At 41.6% G+C, this 25,170-nt stretch overlaps 1 protein-coding gene across 4 annotated transcripts in view; it reads left to right on the forward strand.

Moving 5' to 3' along the window:
- TPD52L1 (TPD52 like 1) overlaps positions 1-25,170 on the forward strand; it is an 81,470-nt gene that overhangs the window by 8,007 nt on the left and 48,293 nt on the right. For all 4 annotated transcript variants that reach the window (XM_043542867.1, XM_043542866.1, XM_037894724.2 and 1 more), the window contains exon 2: positions 16,429-16,544. In XM_043542867.1, coding sequence (XP_043398802.1) covers positions 16,429-16,544 — 116 coding nt within the window. The remainder of the gene's footprint in view (positions 1-16,428; positions 16,545-25,170) is intronic.

Consider the following 25,170-nt stretch of genomic DNA (forward strand, 5'->3'; position numbering starts at 1 on the left):
AGAAATCAATTTTTGAAGGTTACTTTTGTATACTTTTGTTTTTTTTATATAAAATGTGGTTGCTCCAGTAAAAGGGAGCGATGTCTATCATGTATTCTTTTTTATTTGTAATATGACAGAATTAAGGAACCCCAGTCATGGACCAGGACCACACTGTGCTAGGCACTGTACAAACATAAAACAAAAAGATGGCCCTTGCAGCAAAGAGCTTACACAGATTTTACCTAGATTGTATGTTCTTTAGTTAGTTAAGAAAAACCTCAGATTTCTTTCACTGTACAAAAAAGGCAAACTTTAGTGAAGGAGTGCCTACTCTATTTCACATCTCTGAGGACCAGGAGCAGCATTATTAACTTTAGCCAGGGCGCTGGGTTCAAGAAGTGGAGGTAACACTGCCATGGATCAAGTTGACTGTTCTGAAGGAAAGAAGACTGATATGAAAAATAACTTGAGCTTATTTATTTTTAATAAGCTTGTCTTACTACCACCCCTGACATGTTTTGTTATGCCAATATTTTTGTTGTCCACCAAATAATCATCAGTGTTCATACAGGTAAACACTGCTCATACATATTGTATTGGCCGTCTACTAGAAAGCGATCTCCAATTGAATCACCATGAAATTGGTCAAAAGTATGATTTTGAATTTGGGTTTCGGTAGTCACTTATGAGTGGTGGGTGAAGCGACTTACCCCTCTGTTTCTACCACAGATGCTTCCACGTTCATTCTGTCAGGAAAAGCTAGTGACATTTCCATCTTTGGATCCTCAATGGAATTGTCCTGTAAGTTGTAAGAGGACTAGAAGTCACCTCAGGCTAGAGTGGCCTCTGTATCAGCATGACTGCTTCGCCCTTAATGACTGCTCACACCTTCAACAGGTATCTCCATGCTTTGATATACTCCTGTATAACTTCCTTGGAATAATTGTTGTAATCTTTTACTGGATGAATTTGGTAATAATTGGCCATGCTGTCGTTGAGGCAAATACTGTAAGTACTTGTTTCATTCCTCATTCGTGTTTCACACATTGTATTCACCTTTCTTAACTCCTTCTCACTGACCTAAACCAAGACACTCTGCAAAAGGCCTGTCAGTTGTAGCCATCCCCAGGAGCTCTGCACTATTTAATTGGCATTTATAGGCTATTTTCTGGTAGTTTCAAAACTCTTTGTGTGTGTTCTTTCTGTACATGGTGGATAAGTGCAAAAATTTCATTAAAGGGTGATCAGGGTAATTTGGGAATTTTCAACAAATTGTATAAATATCTGTCTCAGAGGCCTCTGAGACGAATATTATCTGTATATTTTGTGTTCAGAGGGGGAATCATGGCAGGCTCTCAGTGCTTTGAGCAGAAAACATAGTGTAGGTCTACACTTCAATGCAAGGTGTGATTGCAGCTCGGGTAGACCTACCCATGCTAGCTTTGTCCACACTAGCATGACTAAAAATATCAGTGCAGATGTAGTGGCATGAGCTTCAGCGCGGGCTGTACAGGCATGCCGGGAACCAAGAGTGTCTATTGGCATTGCTGAAGCCGGTGCCACTACAACTACGCTGTTATTTTTAGGTATGTTTATCTGAGTTGAAAACATACCTTGGATTGCACTATAGGCAGATGGTAGAAGTTATGGTAGCGGGGAAGAATCAAAGGCATAACCAGGAGGACTGGTATGCCATGTAATGAAACTACCAAATTGTTGCTTTGTGCTGTGCATGATGGATGTTAGTATTTGTGATTGAGGGCACATAGAAAAAGTGAAACATCCAGGCATAGTGGAGTAAATGCAGATGATGAAGAAAGGGAACTTAAGCAGAGAAAAAGAAAGGTGATAGTGAAGGACTTGTTTCTTAGAAATATACACTTGCTAGCGTGAGAGGTGATCTTAACTATCAATATAATGCAACTTTTCTACATAGTTTACATTTTTTCTTTTTACTGAGTTTCAAAACAATTTGCAGGGTTAAATAACACCATTGCAGAGTTAGGTAATAAATTATATCAGCTGGGAACTGAAATTAAGAGGTTATAGACAAAGGAGAAAAATCACATTTTTTTTACCTGATTTTTGAAATGACTTAAGAGCATAAGAATGGCCATACTGGGTCAGAGCAATGGTCCATCTAGCCCAGTATCCTGTCTTCTGACAGCGGCCAATACCAGGTGCTTCAGAGGGAATAAACAGAACCGGCGGTCATAGAGTGATCCATCCTGTCGTCGACTCCCAGCTTCTGGCTAACAGAGGCTAGTGACACTCAGAGTATGGGGTTGCATCCCTAACCATTCTGGCTAATAGCCATTGATGAACCTATCCTCCATTAACCTATCTAGTTCTTTTTTTATCCCTGTTATAGTTTTGACCTTCACAACATCCCCTGACAATGAGTTCTACAGGTTGACTGCATGTTGTGTGAAAAAGTACTTCCTTTTGTTTCTTTTAACCCTGCTGCCTATTAATTTCATTGGGTGACCCCCCCACCCCAAGTCCTTGTGTTATCTGAAGGAGTATATAACATTTCCTTACTCACTTTCTCTGCACCAGATTTTATAGACCTCTATCGTATCCCCTCTTAGTCATCTCTTTTCCAAGTTGAAAAGTGCCAGTATTTTTAATCTCTCATACGGAAACTGTTCCATATCCCTAATCACCTTTGCTGTACTTCTCTGTACCTTTATCAATTCTAATGTATGTTTTTTTGAGATGGGGCAACCAGATCTGCATGCAGTATTCAAAATGTGGGTGTATCAGGGATTTATATAGTGGCCTTATATTTTCTGTCGTCTTATCTATCTCTTTCCTGATGATTCCTAACATTCTGATAGCTTTTTTGACTGACTGCTGCTGCACACTGAGCAAATGTTTTCAGAGAAATATCCACAATTACTCCAAGATCTTTCTTGAACGGTAACAGCTAATTCAGACCCCATCATTTTGTTTGAAGAGTTGGGATTATGTTTTCCCACGTGCATTAATTTGAATTTTATCAACATTGAATTTCATCTGGAATTTTGTTCCCCAGTCACCAGGTTTTTTTGAGATCTCTTTGTAGCTGTTTGCAGTCTGCTTTGGACTTAACTATCTTGTGTAGTTTAGTATCACTTGAAAATTTTACCACTTTACTATTTACCCCTTTTTCCAGTTCATTTATAAATATGTTGAATAGGATTTGTCAAAAAAAAAAAGCTAATTTGCAGAGAGCAAATCAATCTTGTAGCAAAATGACACCTATTTTCTCAGCTCCCATCATTCAGCCAGGACTCTGTTTTTTCTCTGTTACTGGCTATAGAAAAGAAAATGCCCCTTCCATTTGTGACACGTTTTTTCTTTCCATGACCCCTTAGGAAGTTGTGAAGAATGATTAATAAATAGCAAAACGAATGGTACAATACTGTTATTACTTTCACTATTGATATAATAGAAAGAAACCTCTGCTGGCTTTGAACTGTTACATTTCACAATTGTATTATCATACCTACAACTTAAAAATCAAAGCCATCTTTGTTCCCTCAGGCAGCCCAGAGTATTATACTGTGCAGAGAGAGCTAGACGTGATTGCATAAGATGTTAACAGCCATACATGACTAATATGTACACTGGATATTTCAGAAAATGATTTTGGTTGGAGGGTTAGATCTTGTGTTGAAGTCTAGTAATTGTTTTTCATTGGTAATATGTGCTCTTTACCGCAGCTGGAATTGTGCTACTTTTACCCACTGAACTGCCGCTTGATTTATCTGTGGCAAGACGGGAAAACTCTTTCAGAGTGCATATCACATCTTAGCATAGAGGTCATGTCATGGAGTATGTTCTGTCGTTGATTGTTGCACAAGCTACCTTCCATTAGGGATGGAATAACAGCCCTCTGGCATCTGCAGCAATTCCTTCTACAGGAAAACAATATTAGGAAAGTATTTTAATGTATTTTTAGCTTCTTTTAATGTGACTTTGTAGCTGAAAACGAAGACCAGTGCTTACATACTGTGACCAGCAAGTTGGCCAGGGACTACAAACAAGTGTTCCACATACCGTAATTTGAGAATCGCTAAACAATGATATTTCTAAGGCTATTTCCAAATTAGGGCTAGATTGTGCTGCTTAGGAACAGCCTAGATAAGGAGCTGTAAAGAGCACTAGGAGGCATGTTCTGCCTTGAGAAGATAGAATGCCTCCTGGAGCATTGAGCGCACAGAGGCTACGCTCCCAATACTAGCCCCTATGCAACTAGCCAGTGCAAGGAAGAAATTAAAGCACTGGTCCCACCCAACCCCCACCAGTCCCTGCCTTCCTCAGAAGGCTGAAGCTCTAATTCTGCTTGGTCCTTCCAAGGAGTGAAGAAAAGGCTTCTTGTATATTTTCTCCTATGTGCACCCATGTACAAGCCAGGAGGAACCTGGCTTTTGATTTTTCATCCCCTACTCTTGCCTCCTCCTCTGCCTTCTTTCTTCCTTCAGTTCTGTAAGCAGGTCTAGCCAAGCCACAAAACAGCATTGGCTTCAAGCTTGGAGGAGGTGAGGAAAAATAAGGCAGTACTATCCACAGGAGAACGGACAAGTTCTAGGATGATCTCCAGAATCAAGCATCCTAGGTCCATATGGTTAGGACCATGCACAGAAGGGAAGTCAATCTGTGTGTGTGTGTGTCTGTCTCTCTCTCTCTCTCTCACAGAAATTGTGTGGTCCACATGGAATAGAATGAGCAATGACACTCTTCCTGCTTGGATCCTCCTGGTGTAATTTAAGGAATGAAAAAATAAGAGCAGTGGTAGTTGCTGCAATTTGAACTGGATTTTATGACCACTTTTTAATTTTTATTGCAAGCATTTCGGATGTCCCTTTCCTGGCATTGTGTGTTGATGATGAGAAAAAGAATATGAATGACACTAATGCAGTATTATAATCTGGACAGCTCCAGTGTTCTTAATTACAGTTTCTGAAATCTGAATGCTTAATTAGTCTTTTCCCCCTGCTTAGTTTCCTAACAGAAAAAGAAATGTTTGCCTTTTAGACATTAGGTGTGGTGTAGTGTCTATCTTTCATTAAAGTGCTCAGGGAAACAGAAGATGTAGCTAATCAATATTTGATGCTGTTGTCTCTGTTTTTTATCTTTAAAATGTAACTGAGTTTGAATAATTTGAAGGTAAAACTAGACTGGAAACATATTTTGGCTGATAATTCCAGCATGTATACCTGCAATTATAACATTTAACCTGACCATTCCCATTCGGATGAGTAGAGGGGTTTCCAAGACCATCTACAGGGAAAAGAAGCAGCAAATACCCAATTACATCATTCCAGCAGTCATAGCAGGATACTATTAAAAACAATTGTATACAATTGTCAGTTTCTTAGAGGCAGCAGAAGTAGAAATTCTGCATAAAAACTGATACTTCTCCTAGTATCATAGTATCAATATTCTGACAGAATTGAATTCCAAGAGTAAGAGTGTAACATGAATAAATGAATAAAGCCTTGTCTACACTAGAAAGAGTTTACTGAAACAGCTACACTGGCACTTCCTCCTAGTGGAGATGCAGTTTGTAGTGGAAAAAATTCTTTTGGACTTTTGCCAGTTGAGCCAATTCCCTGGGTGAAATAGGCTACATTGGTGGTAGAACTGCATCTAGATTGGGGCATTTGCTGGCACAGCTATGTCTGGGAGGGAGTGATTTTTTTTTTCAAATGCCTAGACATGGCTCTGCCAGCAACACTTTTTAGGTGTAGACCAGGCAAAGTTTCAAACTTAAACTAGAGGCTCAGGGATTTTAAAACAACTGTTTGTGGTGGACTGGATCATGTCTGACCCTGCGCCACAGAATTCCCAGAGGGCCATAGAGGCTGATCCCATGACTCTATTCAGTGCAAGGCTGATAGCCATGGAAGCCAAAAGATAACAAATGTAAAAAGAACGAGGAGTCCTTGTGGCACCTTAGAGACTAACAGATTTATTTGGGCATAAGCTTTTGTGGGCTAAAACCCACTTCATCAGATGTATGGAGTGGAAAATACAGTAGAGGTATAAATACACAACATATGAAAAGATGGGAGTTGCCTTACCAAGTGGAGGGGAGGGGTCAGTGCTAATGAGCCAATTCAATTAAGGTGGAAGTGGGCTATTCTCAACTGTTGCCAAGAAGGGAGGAAAAATCACTTTTGTAGTGCAAATGAGTTCAATGTAATCAAGGTGGCCCATTTCAAACAGTTGACAAGAAGGTGCGAGTATCAGCAGGGGGGGAATTAGTTTTTTGTAGTGACCCATCCACTCCCAGCCTTTATTCAGGCCTAATCTGATGATGTCCAATTTGAAAATTAGTTCCAGTTCTTCCGTTTCTTGCTGGAGTCTGTTTTTGAAATTTTTTTTTGTTGAATTGCCACTTTTAAGTCTGTTGTTGAGTGTCCAGGGAGACTGACGTGTTCTCCTACTGGATTTTGAATGTTATGATTCCTGATGTCAGATTTGTGTCCATTTATTCTTTTGCGTAGAGACTGTCCGGTTTGGCCAATGTACATGGCAGAGGGGCATTGCTGGCACATGATGGCATATATCACATTGGTAGATGTGCAGGAAGTCACAAGCAATGTAAAAAGGGAAGTCACAAGCATAAGTTGCATAAATGATTGAGTTCTCACTCCATTTCCTGCTATATAATTAAATGTGGGATTATAAAAATCCCACATAAAAGCTTCATTAATTTAAAGTTCAGATTAGGTGCTATTCACACCACAGGCCAAGTCCTTGTGTCCAGCTGAGAGAGGTTGGTACAAGATCGGAGAAGGGAAACAAAGGTAGATCAGAGTTATCTGTCCACTGCCCCAGTCCTGACACTGATGGTTTCCTACAGACTGTTTCAGTGGCTGAGGATTGCCAGAATACCAGGCACCTGCTTCCCCTTGCCACTGGTCTGCCTCTCAACGTGCCCCCTAAAGCAGGAAGTTGAGTGGGTGCAAAACCAGGCTAGAATGAATGCAGAGCTCTGGAAAGCAGGGGCAGTGACTCCAGTGGAACTCCCAGTAGCAGACTGCAGCCAGCAGAGCCCCGGAAAGCCGGGCTTACCCCTGCAGGGTATGTATAGTCCAGAGTTGCCTGTGCCCTTTTCTCCATTAGGGCAGCTGAAAAAGGGACTGGGGAGTGGCATCCATTTTTCTCTCTCTTCCAAGCTATGGTTACATAGACTGACGCTTACCTTACCATCCAAGTCAAAATCGCGTACACTATAACAGAATCATTCTTGCTGACCATCACCTAAAAAGCCTTTAATTCTCACGCATTCTTAACTTGACATGGAAGGATTTCATTTCCCTGAAAAGGCTGACTCTGAGCACTACAATAAAATACACATTTTTAAAATTCAAAATTTAGACTTTTTTTCTTATCTACCTTTTAACCCTCTAGACTTTCTCCACAGCTGTTAGGCTATTTGGTAAATCCTTCTTAGTTTGCCGTATTGTCTAGACAGAATATAAATTATGCTCTATCACATCACTCTGGTGTAGCCTGCTGTACGTGTTGCATGCAACCACCACAAGCAACTGTATGAATTTAAAAAGCCAGTAGCCTCACTACATGTGCACAAAAGCTGATTTGTAAACTTTAACCTTATTGTGTTTGTTGTTCTACCCAAAAAATTAGGCTATAATACAGATGGTACATACACATTCACTGGATGAAATCCTACCCCAGTGAAGTCAACGGGAGTTTTGCAATTGACTTCAGTGTGGCCAGGATTTTACCCACAGAATTCACTTTAAATAAATAAAAAAAAAAAGCAGCAGCCAGCTCACTTGAACTGTATTGTATATGTAATAGTGCTGCTGAAGTGAACAGAACTACTCGCATGTCCTGATCTGAAGCCTGTAGTAGTAAAATAGTCTCTCAATTCACTTCTTTGGGATTTGGTTCAAGCCCACTGGGTGTGTTTCTAAAAAAAAAATAAAATCAAGCACATGCATAGATCTTTGCAGAATTTGGGCCAAAATTGTATAAATATTTGATTTTTAAGAGTAAATACTCTATGTGCCAGGATTAAGTTTGAAGAGATTTTGTTGTTTTTGCAGAGTTATCTACTGTTGACATCTCAGTGCATTAACAAGAAAGCGGGGGTGGGGTGGAGAATCCACCCACCACAACTAATATGTCACTAACTACAGTATAATGGCATGACTTGCACAGCTGTAGTAAAATGTAACATAACATGATTATTGTGAAGATTTAAGGCTGAATGAACCTTCCAATACTGGCAGTAGTCAGCAAGTTATGCATGCTGTTTTTAATATTCAGTGACCAGAGATTGATAGATCTCGTAAATCAACAAATAAACAGTACAGAAAATGAATAAAGTAAAGTATGCAAGTAAATATTTTGTTGGACTACAGGAGGATTTTTCTATGGATTTCCTGCTTTTAACTCTACAGGTATTATTGTCTGTAGTGCATTATTACCAGGTCACTGTACATGACATGGCTTGATATGGAGTACTCTGCAAAATGAACTTTAAAAGAATGTCTCACTGCACACTGATTTTAAAAAAAAAAAATACAGCCAGTAACCTCCAGATACCTGGATGAAGGTTGTACAGCCTATGACAGGACCAGTGAAGCATCATACTTTTTGGATAATTAAAACTCCAGAATACATAACCTTGTCGTTTTAGTTAAATAAAACCATTTAAATGTCTGTCTGGTGGTGGTTCCTCCTAATACAGCATGGCAAGAAAATCCTCCAAATATTAATGATTAACCTGTTGAATTGGAGATAGTTCACCTCCCAATGACTTCATAAATATCTGCTTCAATTACCTTTGGTAAATGAAATAATCAAACAATTATTCATTTTCTGATATAGCTGTAAACCTAATCTGAAAAGTTTTTTTCAAAATCACTTTAAAAATGTATAGTGTGTACCTTCTAAAAATGAAACCTACATCTGAGTTGTGAATAATATCTATTAAGGTTATAACAACCAACAAGAATGTACTTTTGTGTAGAAATCCATGATTAAATTGAGTCTTCCTGACTAGTGATTTTAAATCAAATCCACCCTGCAATTAACCCTCAAGAATTGACTCTAATCAGAGACTAAGGCAGAGAACAGACTTGCTAGCCACTCTCTCAGCTACCTTTACACCAGACTTTGCAATAACCAACACCAACAAAACCATGTCTTCCCAAGAGTCAAAACCTACTCACATACAGGCAAAAAAACTTGGAAGACTGTCTGTAACAGCACCATTTGGGTGATTCCTGCCCACGCACTATTATCCACTGCATAGAACACCGGACACTCACTTCATGATTTAGCAGATTCTGTGCTTTTTCCAGGCCATTTTCAGACTTCAGGCTAGGAAGTGGGTAATTATCCTCTAGCTGTAGAGTTGGACTGACTTTCAGAATTTGAAGTCAGTCAAATAAATGTACAGGTGCCAGAATCCTAATATGGTCAATTGTTTAATGTCTTTAATTTTGTGCACATGGGTTAAAACTGGTTCCATTTTGCTGCATGTAAAACCAATCAGTAATTTGGTAATGAGGTAAAATACATATGTTTGTTCATTTCATCTGAAAAACTAATTTAGTAATTCTGAAATGTCTCATATTTGTAAACTTTGTGCCTGGGATATATTGGAAAACAGGGCCTGAAATGAATTTAAGGCATAAATATCACAATCTATTTAAAAGGCATAATTTCAATACACAGTCTCTCATTCTTTCATTAAACTCTAGGGGAAATGCAGCTTATTGACTCATACTAAAATTTCATCTGGTCTTTTAATTTATTTAGGGCTGTATTCTACCACATTATCTCATACTGAGTAGTTACATACTCTGCATATAGCTCTACTGAAATCAAGGGAAGTATTCCTAGAGTAAGATATTACTGGATGTGAGAAAGGGGCAGAGTAAGATGCTGTTGAACTCCTAATGGTTTATCTTGTAAATAAGTGTAGCTTTTATAAAAATTATAACACATAAATTGCATAGACAGCCCACTGTGTAAAACAATCCTGGTTGCCTCAAGGGATATTTTAATAGCCAAATAATATTTAAGTAAACAAAAATTGACAGTCAATCAAAAACTAGGCAAAATATGTGTTTTGCCCTAGCAAATAAAAGGCCATGTATTCCAATAGCAAAGGCCCTGTACTTTGAAAGCTTAGTCCCAGAAAACAAAAAAACAGTATCATCCCAGTTGAATCATAGAATATCAGGGTTGGAAGGGACCTCAGGAGGTCATCTAGTCCAACCCCCTGCTCAAAGCAGGACCAATCCCCAAATAAATCATCCCAGCCAGGGCTTTGCCAAGCCTGACCTTAAAAATATCTAAGGAAGGAGATTCCACCACCTCCCTAGGTAACGCATTCCAGTGTTTCACCACCCTCCTAGTGAAAAAGTTTTTCCTAATATCCAATCTAAACCTCCCCCACAGCAACTTGAGACCATTACTCCTTGTTGTGTCATCAGCTACCACTGAGAACAGTCTAGATCCATCCTCTTTGGAACCCCCTTTCGGGTAGTTGAAAGCAGCTATCAAATCCCCCCTCAATCTTCTCTTCCACAGACGAAACAATCCCAGTTCCCTCAGCCTCTCCTCATAAGTCGTGTTCCCGTCCCCTAATCATTTTTGCTGGATGTTTTCCAATTTTTCCACATCCTTCTTGTAGTGTGGGGCCCAAAACTGGACACAGTACTCCAGATGAGGCCTCACCAATGTTGAATAGAGGGGAACGATCATGTCCCTCGATCTGCTGGCAGTGCCCCTACATATACATCCCAAAATGCCATTGGCCTTCTTGGCAACAAGGGCACACTGTTGACTCATATCCAGCTTCTCGTCCACTGTAACCCCTAGGTCCTTTTCTGCAGAACTGCTGCCGAGCCATTTGGTCCCTAGTCTGTAGCGGTGCATGGGATTCTTCCGTCCTAAGTGCAGGACTCTGCACTTGTCCTTGTTGAACCTCATCAGATTTCTTTTGGCCCAATCCTCTAATTTGTCCAAGTCCCTCTGTATCCTATCCCTACCCTCCAGCGTATCTACCTCTCCTCCCAGTTTAGTGTCATCTGCAAACTTGCTGAGGGTGCAATCCACACCATCCTCCAGATCATTTATGAAGATATTGAACAAAACTGGCCCGAGGACCAACCCTTGGGGCACTCCACTTGATCCTGGCTGCCAACTAGACATGGAGCCATTGATCACTACCCTTTGAGCCTGACAATCTAGCCAACTTTCTATCCACCTTATAGTCCATTCATCCAGCCCATACTTCTTTAACTTGCTGGCAAGAATACTGTGGGAGACAGTGTCCAAAGCTTTGCTAAAGTCAAGGAACAACACGTCTACCGCTTTCCCCTCATCCACAGAGCCAGGTATCTCGTCATAGAAGGCAATTAGATTAGTCAGGCATGACTTGCCCTTGGTGAATCCATGCTAACTGTTCCTGATCACTTTCCTCTCCTCTAAGTGCTTCAGTGCTTCTCCTCTAAGTTGGCTTTAATTGTTGTGATGAGGTGTAACACAAGAAATGGTTTCTCTGGTAATTGGGCTTAAAGTACAAGGGCTGAATAATTTTTTTTATTTTATTATTATTATTTATTATTAAAGGCTGAGGCCTAAATTCCACAGGGGAAAAAGATGTACCTTTGCACACCTTTGTTTACCTGCTCCATTACAGCAGGTGCATGTAAGAACTAAGTATTTGTGCTCGCATATGTGTAAATGTCTGTGTACGTATTTAATTTTGCAATTGGGGAACATGGTTTCAGTAAAGAAATGCACTATTTGAAGTGCAAAAATGCACAACCATTTTTTGTGCATAGACCTCAGGTCTTTCACATAAACGTCCTGGATCTTAGCTGCCTAGATCGGGTGATTTGGGCACAGTGGAGCTTTCAGTGAAATAACCTCACCCTAGCTTAATTTACAGTACTGTAACATGGTGACAAATTCTAGGGCCCTTTCACTGAAAACATGTGGGATGGGGGGAAGGAATTGAGGCAGGAGAAGATCTGATGAGGAACTTGCATGCAGGGGGAGAACTGGGACTGGCAGGTCAAAGAGACTGGAACAAGGAGCTGAGTGTGAGTTTGGAACTGAGAGCCTATGAGAACAGAGAATATGGGAGGGTTAGGGTGGGGGATTGATTGGAGGCCATGGTGGCAGAGAGAGACAAATTGGATGAGGATCACAGGCAGCCTTAATTCTGGCATTTCACAACTTTGAGTGCTGAACTTTGCCATCTTAATCTTTTAACATAAGTGTGTGTGTGTGTGTATAACAAATAGATATACAATGTTCATTTGTGTTTGGTTGATATGATTTGTAGCTACCAATCTGCTCACTCGCTTCCATTCAACTATTTTTGTTGTTGGGGCATTTCCTGCTATGCTACTAAATTCTGTGACATCATCCCTCTAGAGCATGAGCTGTGTAAATCTCATCCAACATTAAATGCTATTTCAAATAGGAAGCTAGTTGGTTCTCTCTTCATCCTTCTCTTACCTTCTTTTCTCGCTTCCCTCTGGATGCTGTATCTTAGATCAGGGGCCAGATCAGACTCTGGCTGCCCCAGAGTTCATTTTATTCTCCTCAAACTGTGCTGAATTCTGCTTAGCCATAGCTCTGTCTTTGTGGCAGCTGAGTGATGCACATTGTAAAATATCTTTTGTCTAGGCTATAGCTGACCCAGAGATTTGATTTTTGGTCAGAAGTTACATTGGATACATGCGGCTATGGATTGGAAGGACACTGTGTTTATCCAGGCTTCCAAGTCTAAAGTAGAAATTTACGGTGGTGGTTGTTTTGACATACTGGTTGATGATGGAGTATTTGAAGGACAAAGCCGAGACCCTTAAAAAGTCTTTTTGTTTTTTTTTCTGCTGGAGTCTAATTTATTCTTTCTTTTCTAAAGCACATACTGGAGCTATGAAAAAGCTGTTAGTAAGACTGTTTAAAATCTCAGAATAAACTGGAAACAATAATTGGCTCTTCTGGCTAATAAAAATAATTTGGAAATTATTTTCTTGCAGTTCGTGTGAAATATATTTTTTTGTTTTGTCAGGGCTTTAAAAATCCATATACCTAGCTTTTCCAAGCAAGCTGGCATGATGTTGCTTCTAAATGATCAATTTCTGCACAATTTAAGCTTTTATTTTTATTAAAAAGTTTCTGACCCTTATGGTTGCAAAGGTAAGCTTCCAACATGAATCAACACAGTGGTCTGTACCTGAGGGTGCCACCAGACAGGTCAGTGCTTCTCTTGCAATTCATTGCTTTGCCAAGCAGCTCCAGAGTGAAGTTGTCAAAACTGTGGTCTGGTTTACTTTTGCTATTCAGAACCCTGTGAACTGCAGTGTGAAATTGATAAGAAGCAGTTTTGTTAAACTTTGCTATACAACACACAAATGCCAGGCCCCCTAGGCAATGCACAGGGAAGGAGAGGCTGGGGAAGGAGGAGTCTGGTAAAGTTCCATGTTCTCTTTGCAACCAATAGGAAGCATCCACCAGTTATTTAAGCCACCAAATTCCTTGTGACAGTCACTGGATGCCGTTTTTTTAAAACTCTTTCCTGTTGGTGCTTATCGAATAAGACATGATGTTGCTGATCTTCAGCGCACCTGAGCATAAGAGACAAATCATGGCCCTGATCCTGGAAGCAGTTAAGCATGCACTAAATACCATGAGTACTGTCATTGGTTTCATAGAATCATAGAATATCAGGGTTGGAAGGGACCTCAGGAGGTCATCTAAGTCCAACCCCCTGCTCAAAGCAGGACCAATCCCCAATTTTTGTCCCCGATCCCTAAATGGCTTCAAGGATTGAACTCACAACCCTGGGTTTAGCAGGCCAATGCTCAAACCACTGAGCTATACCTCCCCCCAATGGGACTACAGGTAGTAAGATGAAGCATGTGCATCAGTGTTTGTATGATCAGGGCTTAAGTGTGACAGCACAGTGAATTAAGCTATCAAGAATAATCACAAGTATACTCTGCTCCAAGCTTCTGGACTATTCCACTCCCCATACCTGTTGCTTGTACTTCAGACTTACCAGCATTCTGAAACCTCCATATAGCATCATCTTAGGGCTTGTCTTCACTGCTAAAAAAGCAGTGATGTTTACCTCAGAGTAAATAACCCATGTGAGCTCTCCTGAGGTAATGACACAGTGAAGACAAGGCACTTTAGTTTCACCATCAGGTAAATCTCAGATGGGGATCCAGAATCATAGAAATGTAGGGCTAGAAGGGACAGTTACTTCCAGTGCAATCCATATAACACTCCTGTTCCCCATTTTATAGTTGTATATTTGATATTTTTCCTTTCCTAAGTATAGAACTTTGTATTTGTCTTTATTGAATTTCATTTTGTTAATTTCAGACCAATTAGTAAAGATGGTTTTGAATTCTAATCTTGTCCTCCAAAATGTTTGCAACCCCTCCCAGCTTGGTGTTGTCTGCAAATGTATAAGCATACTCTCCTCTCCGTTATCTGTGATTGATTAATGAAAATTATTCATCCCCTGTGGGAATCCGCTAGATATGTCTTCTCAGTGTGACCGCAAACCATTGATAACTACTCTTTCAGTATGGTCTTTGAACAGGTTCTACACCCACCTATATAGTAATCTCATCTAGACCACATTTTCCTAGTTTGTTTGAGACTGTCATGTGGGACTGTGTCAAAAACCTTACATCTTGATTTTTAGTATCACATCTACTGCTTTCTCCCCCTCCCGCTCCCCCTCCCCCCCCCCACCATCCCTAGTAACTTTTGGCCAGTATAGGACTGCGCATGATAAGTTTACCTCATGGTAAAATTAAAATGCTTTGTCTTTACTATATTTTTATCTTGGAATAGCTCATGTGCATAAGTCAGCTGAGGTAAAAACTGCACCTTTTTAAACAGTGAAGTTAAACCCAGAGGTACACTTTCCATAGTAGTAGTACTCAGTGTGACGTTGCATCCCATAATGCTTCATGGAAATATGCTTATGAATGTAAATATGACATAACTGGAATATGTTTTCTTCTACATATGCCATGTAACATATCTCTGCAAAGGTTATGATCTACTGAATATATTCATCCTATTTGTATGCATGTATCATTTTTGTACTCGAAGTTATGAATATTGGCAGTGTACTCTTTTGTATACACACATGGAAAAATATAAAGTGTATATTTATCTACTGTATGACACAGTGCTATACTGACCAGCAGTTACATTGTCATCCTTGTTGTGGACATCACACAGCAGTGATCCATATTTATTTTTTAATTTGAAGAAAAGGCTAGGTTTTTTTCATGTTCTTTTATTCTATACTGTATCATGCAGTAGTGTTGTATGCTGCATCCAGTGATATTTGATTTCTTGAATTTGTTGGTGCCTTCATGTCAATATTCTACAAAAAAAAATACAACAAAATACTATTGTTCTCCATGTCCATCAAGGTTGGTGCAAGAAGTATTCCGCCTAGTTTCAGCAAGGGAGATCTAGGTTGGTGTGATGAGGTGTGTAAGCCTCACACTAGGACTGAAGGGGTTAAAGAACAATTTTGGGCCCAGCCACATCTGCAGCGCATGCTCCAGGTGGAAATGGAGCTTAAAAGGAAGCCAGACAGCTCAAAAAGGGTCTGACAAGGCAGAGAGAAGGACCTGTCCTGGGTGCTCCTGTGAAAGGATGCTGGAGCAGCTTCTCTGGGAAAAGAGGAACCTACCTGGTAGGCCCAGACAGACTAAAGATGCAGTCAGTACCCTTTTTTTTTTTTTTTTTCCAGTTTTGCTACAGACTGTAAAGCTTTGACTATAGAGTGGGAGGTAGTAAGTGTCCCAGAGATGGCAATCATAAGGCACTCGTGGGTGCCTGGCCTTTGGTAACCCTCATGGGGTCTGGGGCTGTAGCCTGGTGGAGTGGGAGGGCCTGGGCTCCTCTACCAATTCCCTGCTTCATTAAAAAAAATGACTCCCTAACCACTAGGTAATGCATCCATCAAGCTCCAGTCATCACAGTTGGATCTTAAGAAAAGCTTTATAACAATAAGGATAGTTAAGCACTGGAACAGTACTTAAGAAGTGGAATCCCCATCATTAGAGGTTTTTAAGAACAGGTTAGACAAACACCAGTCAGGGATGGCCTAGGTATACTTAACCCTGGCTCAGGCAGGGAGATGGACTAAATGACCTCTTGAGGTCCTTTCCAGCCCTGCATTTCTATGATTCTGTGATTATCTATCATTTGCAATAGGTTTATAAAAGCAAAAAAAGAGGAATCCAAATGGGATGTATTAGAAAGACCTGGATAACTCTAGTGCATGTAACAAAAGTTAGACCTTTATTTAGGTTTCGTACAGTTGGCCACCCTCTGCTCCCTCCCCATCACCACTCAGTGAAATGTATTGAAAGAGTTTTATTGACTGTTACTTTCTTATTTTCAAAGGTCTGCTGGAAACACAGCCATTGCATGAGACAGATGAAGAAACAGTCACTGATATTGATTTCACAAGCATTATTTCTGAAGAAGAGAAAGAAGAGTTAAAGATTGAGCTAGCCAAGGTAATGCTTTTGATCCCCTGGATATTAACTTCCAAATTCCAGAGGTATAAATATTATTAGCAGGATAAAGTGCAGATGTCACAAGTACATTATGTTTCCTTTAATTATTCTAGACTAGAGTAGTGCAAGATGATTCATTTTGTCGATTATTTTTGGAAAACTAATCATCTATTAGTAAAGGTAAAGGCAGAGGTAAAATTAGTGGGTGTGCTATTTTAACAAATGAGCCATGTGTCATTAGTCTTAAATTTGCAGCATATATAATGAAAGACCCCTGAAAGAACCCATATTCTTTCAAGACCATGGATTTGTGGCATGATGTTTTGTCAAGTGCCTCCTGAGAGCCCCCTCATGGCTTGGAATTGGCTCTGTGGCTCCCTGCCTCGGATTCCCCTCTTTCAGGCTCCCCAATACACCACAACTCATGCACAAAAGGCTTTCATAAGTCCAGTAACAACCACTCTTATTGAAGTATGGTGTGTTTTAAAACAAAGTTCCAAAACAAACATCAAAGGTCTTGCATCCTCCCACCCGTTAAAGCTGGCCCAACTCCTCCTCCCTGAGGTATTGGCTCGTTTTCTGTTCACAGGAGAAGACCTAAGGCCTGGCCTGGCCTGGCCTGCCTTCTTTGCCACTCCCCAAATGGAAGACACAACTTTCAGCTGGGTCTTTCTACCCAGCCACGACTCCCTTCCTGAGGGACCACTGCAAGAGAGTCTTTTTTCCTGCTGGTCCACTCTGCAATGCCTCACTTTAGCTGTTCAGAAGCTTCTGTTTTTCTAACTCTGAGGTCTGGTTTAGTCACATGACTGCCTGTCAAGTGACTTGATTCATTCATTCTTTCCACCTGGCGAGGCAAATCAGCTGTGTCACAGGTGGGCTGAAATCTCTCTCTCTCTCTGGAAGGGCCAGCCAGCCTGTGACACACTTACTGAAAAGAACTGATTACATGATTCTTAGAGAAAATGCCACTGATGGTGGTTGCAACATCATAACACAACTTCTTACAGTACTGCGAAGAGAATTTACAAAAAAATAAATCCCAGATGGCTGAAGGAAGTTACGGGAGCTTGAACTGGATGAAATTACATGGCACTATTGATTTAGTTTTGGTGAGATTAGGAAGAGTCAACATCAGGCTTAAATCCAGTCCGAGTGCAGTCTTCCCCCATGGTGTCTGCTGTATGATACAGAACAAATAGATGAGGTTCAGGGGCAGCCAATTAGAAGAATGGAAAAACCTTCATATGGAGCCAGATTGAAAGAATTGGGATTGTTTACTTTAGAGGAGACAAATAAGAGGGATTGTGAGAAAAGTATTCACAGTAAGGAAGGGTAAAGAGAAGGTAGATTGCGAACTATTTACTTTCTCATAATACTATAAGAAAGGGGCAATCAGTGAAACCAGAAGGTGGGAAATTCAAAACCACTAAAAGTTCCAATTCTAAGGATTTTAATAAGCCAAACATTTGGGAAGGGACAAAAACCTTCAAGCTTCAGTGCATGAGTAGACACTAACAATTGGCAGGGTCACAGGAAAGTTTTTCTGTCATTGAACCATCTTCTGGAGCATCTGGTACTGACAACTATGGGAGGCTGATACAGGACTAGATGATGTAATTCAAAGAACAATTCTTAGCAGAGACTAGACTTTCTCCACTATGCAGTAAAAATATTTAAATTGCAGTTAATAGTCATAAGAACAGCCATACAGGGTCAGCCCGGTGGTCCATCTAACCCAGTATCCTGTCTTCTGACTGTAGCCAGTGCCAGGTGCTTCAGAGGGAATGAACAGAACAGGGCAATTCTCAAATGATCCATTCCCTGCCATCCTGCCCCAGCTTTCTGGCAATTGGTTTAGAGACACCCCGAGCATGGGGTTCCATTCCTAACCATCTTGGCTAATAGCCATTGATTGTCCTATCCTCCATGACCTTATTTGATTTTTGAACTTAGCCACTGAGAATTTTGTTTGTTTTCATTCTGTACTCTGACTTGTGATTTCCTGGAGGAGTAAAAGCCAACTGTTTGTTTCTGCCCAGTTGGGCTTTTAAGGCTATGGGAAGATCTAATGTCTCAAAAATGTTAGGTACATCTTGCTTCTATAGTGCATTTGTACACCTGTAAATAATAGGAAGGAAGCTTACGTATGACTATTAATTATATTTATATATCCGGCTCAGGACATGCAGATGGGGTAGGAGTTTTTCATGTTTTAAAGAAAATGTGTGTAAGCTCGCATATTGTAGCTCTTGGATTCATTGATTTGCATGCTTTTCTGGCCAAACAGACTGAAAGAGAGAGAAGGAGGAAAATAAAGAAAACTCCTTATAGTTATCTGAGAATGATGAGTTCCCCAAGAGTCTCATCCTATGAGGTCCTGAGCGCCCTTCACTCATTGATGTCAGCGGGAATTGAGGGCACTCGGAACCCACGACACGGGATGAGACCCTTAAGTCAAGTATACAAAGACAAACTGAAAGTTGTTCTGTCGTCACTAGAATTACAGTATCTAGGTCGCTGGGCTCATAAGACTGTTTTAAATTGCTCATGGCATTCCAGTGGCATGTAATTATGTTCAAAGGGAAAACGCTTGAGCATTGCATTTAGAAAAAGTCTGGAGAATTTGGGGGAGGTTCTAAGACTATAATTAAATTAAGATCAAGTTTCCTGGGAGAGATTTTTTTTCTAAGGGCTTGTCTATGCTGGCACTTTACAGCGCTGCAAGTTTCAGAGCTGTAAAGTGCTAGTGTAGATAGTGCACCAGCACTGGGAACCATGCCCCTCATCTAGGTGGGTTCTTTTTTTTTTTTTTTTAAGAGCGCTGGGAGAGCTCTCTAAAACAGTGCCACAACAGCGCTTTAACGTTGCCAGTGAAGACGTGCCCTAAGGCACACAGAGCTTTTAGACTCCCAACTCCCATTAAAAGTAACTTCAGTGGGAGTTGGATGCAGCTGCCATTTCTGCCTTTGCCAGTCTCCCCTCTCTGCTTTAGCTTCAGGTTCCTGTAGAGCTCTCTTCCACCTTACCTCCACTCTCCTCTCCACCAGTAATGCTAATCTTGACACACAAGCCCAATGGTACACGTCTTTCACAGTTATCTCTGTGCTTTATTCCACATTCTCCTTATACCTGAGGGGTTCTCCCTGTGTCAGTCAGTAAGGACACCTAGCCTCTCCTTCAAATCCTTCCTCAGGGCCCACTTCTTTCTTGATGCCTACAAGAGATCAGTTAATAGAATGAGTGGCTTTCAGGTATGCTTGATGTGTATTTATTTAAAAAAACAAAATAAGATATGTAATGTGTGTATGCATATATCCGATTATATAAAATATGGTTTGTCTTTTTTTTTTTTTTTTAATTCCCCCTTGCCTTGTATGTTGCTGGTCTTGGGGATGGATCACACACGCCCAGTACTTGGTGTGCTTTTCATCATACTTACCACGTTGCTTGTGTAGCGCCCCCTCTCCATCCGGTTACCTTCTTTAATGCCAATCTGCTTACAGGTTTTGATGGACAGGTCTGGGTTCTTCTGGATCCCGCCACCCACTCAGCAGGGTGTATCTTCTTTATTTTTTCCTGTGAATTTATTTGGTGGTGCCCCCACCCCCCCCTCGTTCCTTCCTGGCAGGGTCACCAGGGCAGCTTGGGAGGAAAATTCTAACCACAGGGTAATCCCTACTTACTTGCAAGATAGTTGGAGACTTCCAAGAAATAACACAAACACATACAATATATTCAACACAATAATAATATTAAACAAGAGACACACATAACCGGGTAAAACACTATATTTAGCTCATCGGTGCCCACACTGTTAATACCTGTGACTTTCCCCAGTCACGTGACTTGATGTAGCAAATGTAAGATTAGTGTCCCGTTGGTACGCGTACTTTGTTGGAGCCCTTGATGACTTATGACCACAAAATTCTTCTCTGCAGTGGTTTAGCAGTGTGGCTGACTGGGTTCAGTAAAGCCCAAAGCACTCACAAGTGGGAGAAGGTGGTAAATCCTTCCACAGGTTTAATATGCAGCAGGTTATAAAATCCCAAAATCCTTACTCCCTGCCTTGAGGACACAGTTCAGGGAGTTAGGGGGGGTCCTCAAAACAAATTCCCTGACTGACTGACTAAAAGGTGGCGCACTCTCAAACTCCATGAATGATCCTCAGGTTCAGAGATGACTCTGGACTCCTCAGTCACAGCAGAGGGGCTGATTTCTGCTGGCAGGGATCCTCTTCAGGCAGGAATCAGGTTGCTTTGGTCCCAGGATTTCCCCTCACCACAAAGGGGTGCAGGGCTCAAGGTGCAGATTACACAACTGTACTAAAATCCAAATTGTAATCTACTAGACCAGCATACGTGTGTGCGTGTGTGTGTATATATGTATATATATATATATATACATATATACACACACACACACACTCATACATACACACAGAGAGAGAGAGAGAGCAGGCAGTAGCCCTGAACTAGCTGCCAGAGCAGAGCTGACTATGTGGTGACCGGTCTCACCTAGGGAGCTGGAGGGCAAAATCACCCTGGCCGAGGAAGTTTCCCAGCAAAACTCTACGAACTGGGAATCATCAGGATAGAAGGAAAAGCCCAGCTGTGGGAATCTTGCTTTCAGGTCCCTAGAGGCCAGTTCTCAGGGGGAACCCTGCATGCAGGCCTGGGACTTACCAGCTCCCCACACAGCAACTCCTGCCCTTGCCCTGGCTGGCTCCAGACTGACTCAAAAATGGCTTCTCCCCTTTCCTGAACTCCCTGGGAGGGGCATCTCACACCCTATTGGTTGCCAAGCAGACTCTGAGTTTGCCTTGGCTCCCCCTCCCTACCAGGGACAGTGTGCCTCTCCCTGAGCTGCCAGCAGACAGAGGCCCAGGAATTTGGGTAATCTCCTTGTGGGTTACACTTGTATGTTGTATTACACTCTTAACTCCCTTTCTCCTTTTGTCTTTTTTAGATGGTAAGGTTTTCAGGGCATGGAGTGTCTCTTACTTTGCATTTGTGCATTGGCTAGCACAGTGGGGCCCTGATCCTAACTGAGGCCTTCAGGCATTTCTATAGTGCACATAAAAATGATTGTATATTCCTGTAACAATCTGAAACTGAAAATGTACCACAGGTCCACTTCACATCCCAAAATTACAGCAGACCTGCCCCAAAATTTCACATGGGATCAGGAGTTTGTCAGAACGTGGTTTTTGAAGGAAGTTCAGTTATGTACATCACAAGGAGTCAGAGTTTCAGAAAAAATGTGGACACTTAGGGCCTGCTTCTGCAAACAAGTATGCACATGTGTATTCTTACTTGCATGAGTGCTCCTATTGAAGTCAGTAGGAAAGCTAATGGACTATTCAGGGGAAACATAATTTTGGTGGTCATCAGCTTCCTCTGATGGTTATGTTGCCGGCACCCAGTGCCGAGAGGCTGAACAACAGCTTGAGTTGGTTCGTTACCCGGTGTGCTACACCCAATAATCGCAATGGGGTGGAGAAGCAGAAAAGTTTATTTGAAGCTTCAAATAGGTACAGGGAGATTTGAATCTCAAATCCTGTACCCAGAGCAGGAAGTTACACAGGCTTTTGTACATTCTTTTTCCCAGCATACTTATCCAATAGCAAGCTGCCCTAAGTATCCATATAGCCAGCCAATCCAGTTCCCAGCTAGTTCCCTGGTCCTCTGTATCATTTATTAAACTATACATAAAGCTGCTTTATTCAGCATTGTTCTTCCATATCTGCCCTGTGTGGACTTGCTTAGTTTCAGGCAGTCTGACTCTGCAACATATTGTTGCAGATTCTCAGCATAACTGCTGTGTGTGCCTCCAGGCGGGGGGGGCCAAGGACACTTGGGCCTAGTACGCAGAGCTGCTGCGAGTGCCTCCAGGCGGGAGGGGGGGCCAAAGACACCTGGGCCTAGTGCGAGGGGGCTTCATTGACACTTGTGGTCTTCCATCCCCTCGAGTTACCTAGTGGCCATGCCCCAGTGTCCCCAACAGTTATGTGAGTCTCCCATGTAACAACAGGGGAGAGAAAAAATAAGATAAATGTGATTCTATAACCCACAAAAATGATCAGGGGGACTTTGTCTCCTCTCTCTGTGGTCCTGACCTAGCACACACTTCTGCACATGCTTAATTAGAAATCCCTAAGCCTTTCAGCAAGTTACTTACAAGTCCCCAGTCATGGTGGTGGTATCTGAGCAACTTGGGGAGGTTTTATATCTGAAACTGTTTAACTTTTTTTTTTTTTTTAAACTGTTGATTTCAAGTCGATGGTTTCCTTTAAGAATGGATGGTTTAAAAAACACACTCTGCTTTCCTCTAATAGAGTGCATAATGTTGTCCGTGTTTCAACAGTATGCAAAGGGTTAGTGCTTACATAGAGCCTTGAAGACTTAGTTATCTCTCTAACGGAACAAATGGAAAGTAATTTTTAATCAAAAAGCCTTTGAATGTTCCCACAGACAGGTATGTAATAATCAATTGGTGTTAGTCCGTATGGTAAGCATTAATGTTTAAGTATCTGTAAGTAATATAAGATACTGGTTTTGGCTTAACCTTAAACTGTTTAATAGTGTTAGTGGGGTGAACTGATGCACCCGGAGTTTTGGTTTTGGGTGGCAAGTAATTGAATTCTAACTTTCAACATCCAATCAATACATGCATAATCCAATTAGTTTTAAACCAGAATGGTTTATTTTCTTCTTTCTAGAAACACTTGCTCAGTTACCCCTTCACAGAATCTGGTTTCTTCCCTAGTGGTGCTGATTCTTGACAACGTTTCATTTTGCTGTTTCTGCAATGGCAAGAGGAAGGAATTCTTAAATTAGTTATTTACGATCCAGTGCCCACTAAATTTACTGGAAAAATGAAAAGTTGTTCTGGATCATGCAGATTATAACACTTCGTTGCATTCCAGGGGTGAAATCCTGCCTGTTGAAGTCAGCAGGAGTTTTTGCATTGACTTCAATAGGGTAGGATTTCACCCCATGTGCCTAGAATTTCTGATTAATTCCCAAGCTTCTTGAATAACTTAGATCCCATGTAATGGCAAATGAGAAACTGAGAGGGTGGGGATTAAAGAGTGAGATTTTTTTGAAAGACTTTTAAAAGACTTTGATCTGTTTTCAGAGTAAGAGAATGCATTAGTGTGCAAGATAAAAACAGCTCTGGGATCAATAGTATGAAACCAGACTTGGAAGTCACTGCTTTATTCACTAGTGCTTGCCTCATTCTTTGCAGTTTAGAGAGTTATATCATACAATGTCCAATAGGATCAAGGGGATTCCAGAACACTTAGATAGGGTTCCCAGATGTCCGGTTTTCAACCAGAAAGTCAGGTTGAAAAGGGAACCTGGCAGAATCTGGTCCGATATACTAACCGGACACTAAAAGTCCAGTTACTGCAGGGCTGTGGGGCAGGGGAGTGGCAGCCTGTTGCCCAGCCCTGAAGCGGTGGCTCCTGTGGCATACATGCACAGCTCAGGCCGCAAGCAGCTCCTTTGAGGAGTGTGGGGGTCCATGGTGAGCGGGGTGAGGGACTCCCAGTGTGTTACCGTGGTTCTAAACATCCAAAGCTCTTGGTAACAATTACTCTTGGTAAGGCAGTGGCAGGAAATAAATCAATGGAGACGGGCCGTCTGATAGGTGGTTGGCATGAACAGTCCACCACAAGAGTGCTTTCACTTAAAGCTCCACTTTTAGTCTCAAGCGCTTAGACACGTCCGCAACAGGTTAGTAAAATGCCCCCAAAATCAATAATTACCAAAGTCTGGAGCAGTCTTTGAGTGGTACAACAACAGCTGTCCAATTGGCCTGTCACTCAGTTGCCACTCAGGACCCTACAATATGTCCACGAAGTGTTTCTGAAGAGTCCAACTACCCCATACTTTCTCTCCTTATTTATTCGGGTTTGTGTAACAATAACCTGTCAATCAAAAAAAGAACTTGTTAAGCAAGCAATTTCAAAGGTTAAGCAAGAAGCTTTTCTTAAACCATCAATTAGATGTGGTGTGTGTTTTGGTTTTGGTTTTGTTGGAGCCCGCATGGTTTGAGGGCCCTGACAAACACATCCCACAGGGCAGATATGGATAAGCTCCCTGTTTTTCTAAAACACATACCTCAGCAATTTCAGATCTTATCAGGAAGGACAGAGGGTCAAACGGTCCCTGCCCCCAGCTGCTTGCTTAGTTATGCTAAGGCCGTTGCAGTGGCTTACTGATTTAGCTGCTTTTGGCAATAAGTATGATAATGCATATCCCAGTTATTGGTAGTGGTCCTGCATTTAGCTCATCCACCAAGATCTTCCCATAAAAGCAGGCATGGAATGTTCCCTAGGAGGGAAGGAACATGAGCTGCCCTGCCAGCTGGTTCTTCCCCCAGCCACTCTCTCAGGCAGCTCCAGGGCAGAGAGGGCTCGAGCGGGTGGGGAAGGGGGCTGCTGGGCAGACAGCGCCGAGGGAAGCAGGGGCTGCTGGGCAAGAGGGCCGTGCCCTAGCTCACCAGTGGGGCTGCCTGGCTGCTCCTGTGCAGCCGCAGCACTCTTCTGACCTGCACTGCCAGGTGCCAACCCCAGCTCCAGCATGCCAAGTCCCTTGGGGCTGTTCAGGCTGGAGTT

This window comes from Chelonia mydas, chromosome 3, assembly GCF_015237465.2.
Source record: "Chelonia mydas isolate rCheMyd1 chromosome 3, rCheMyd1.pri.v2, whole genome shotgun sequence".
NCBI classification, from domain to species: Eukaryota; Metazoa; Chordata; order Testudines; family Cheloniidae; genus Chelonia; species Chelonia mydas.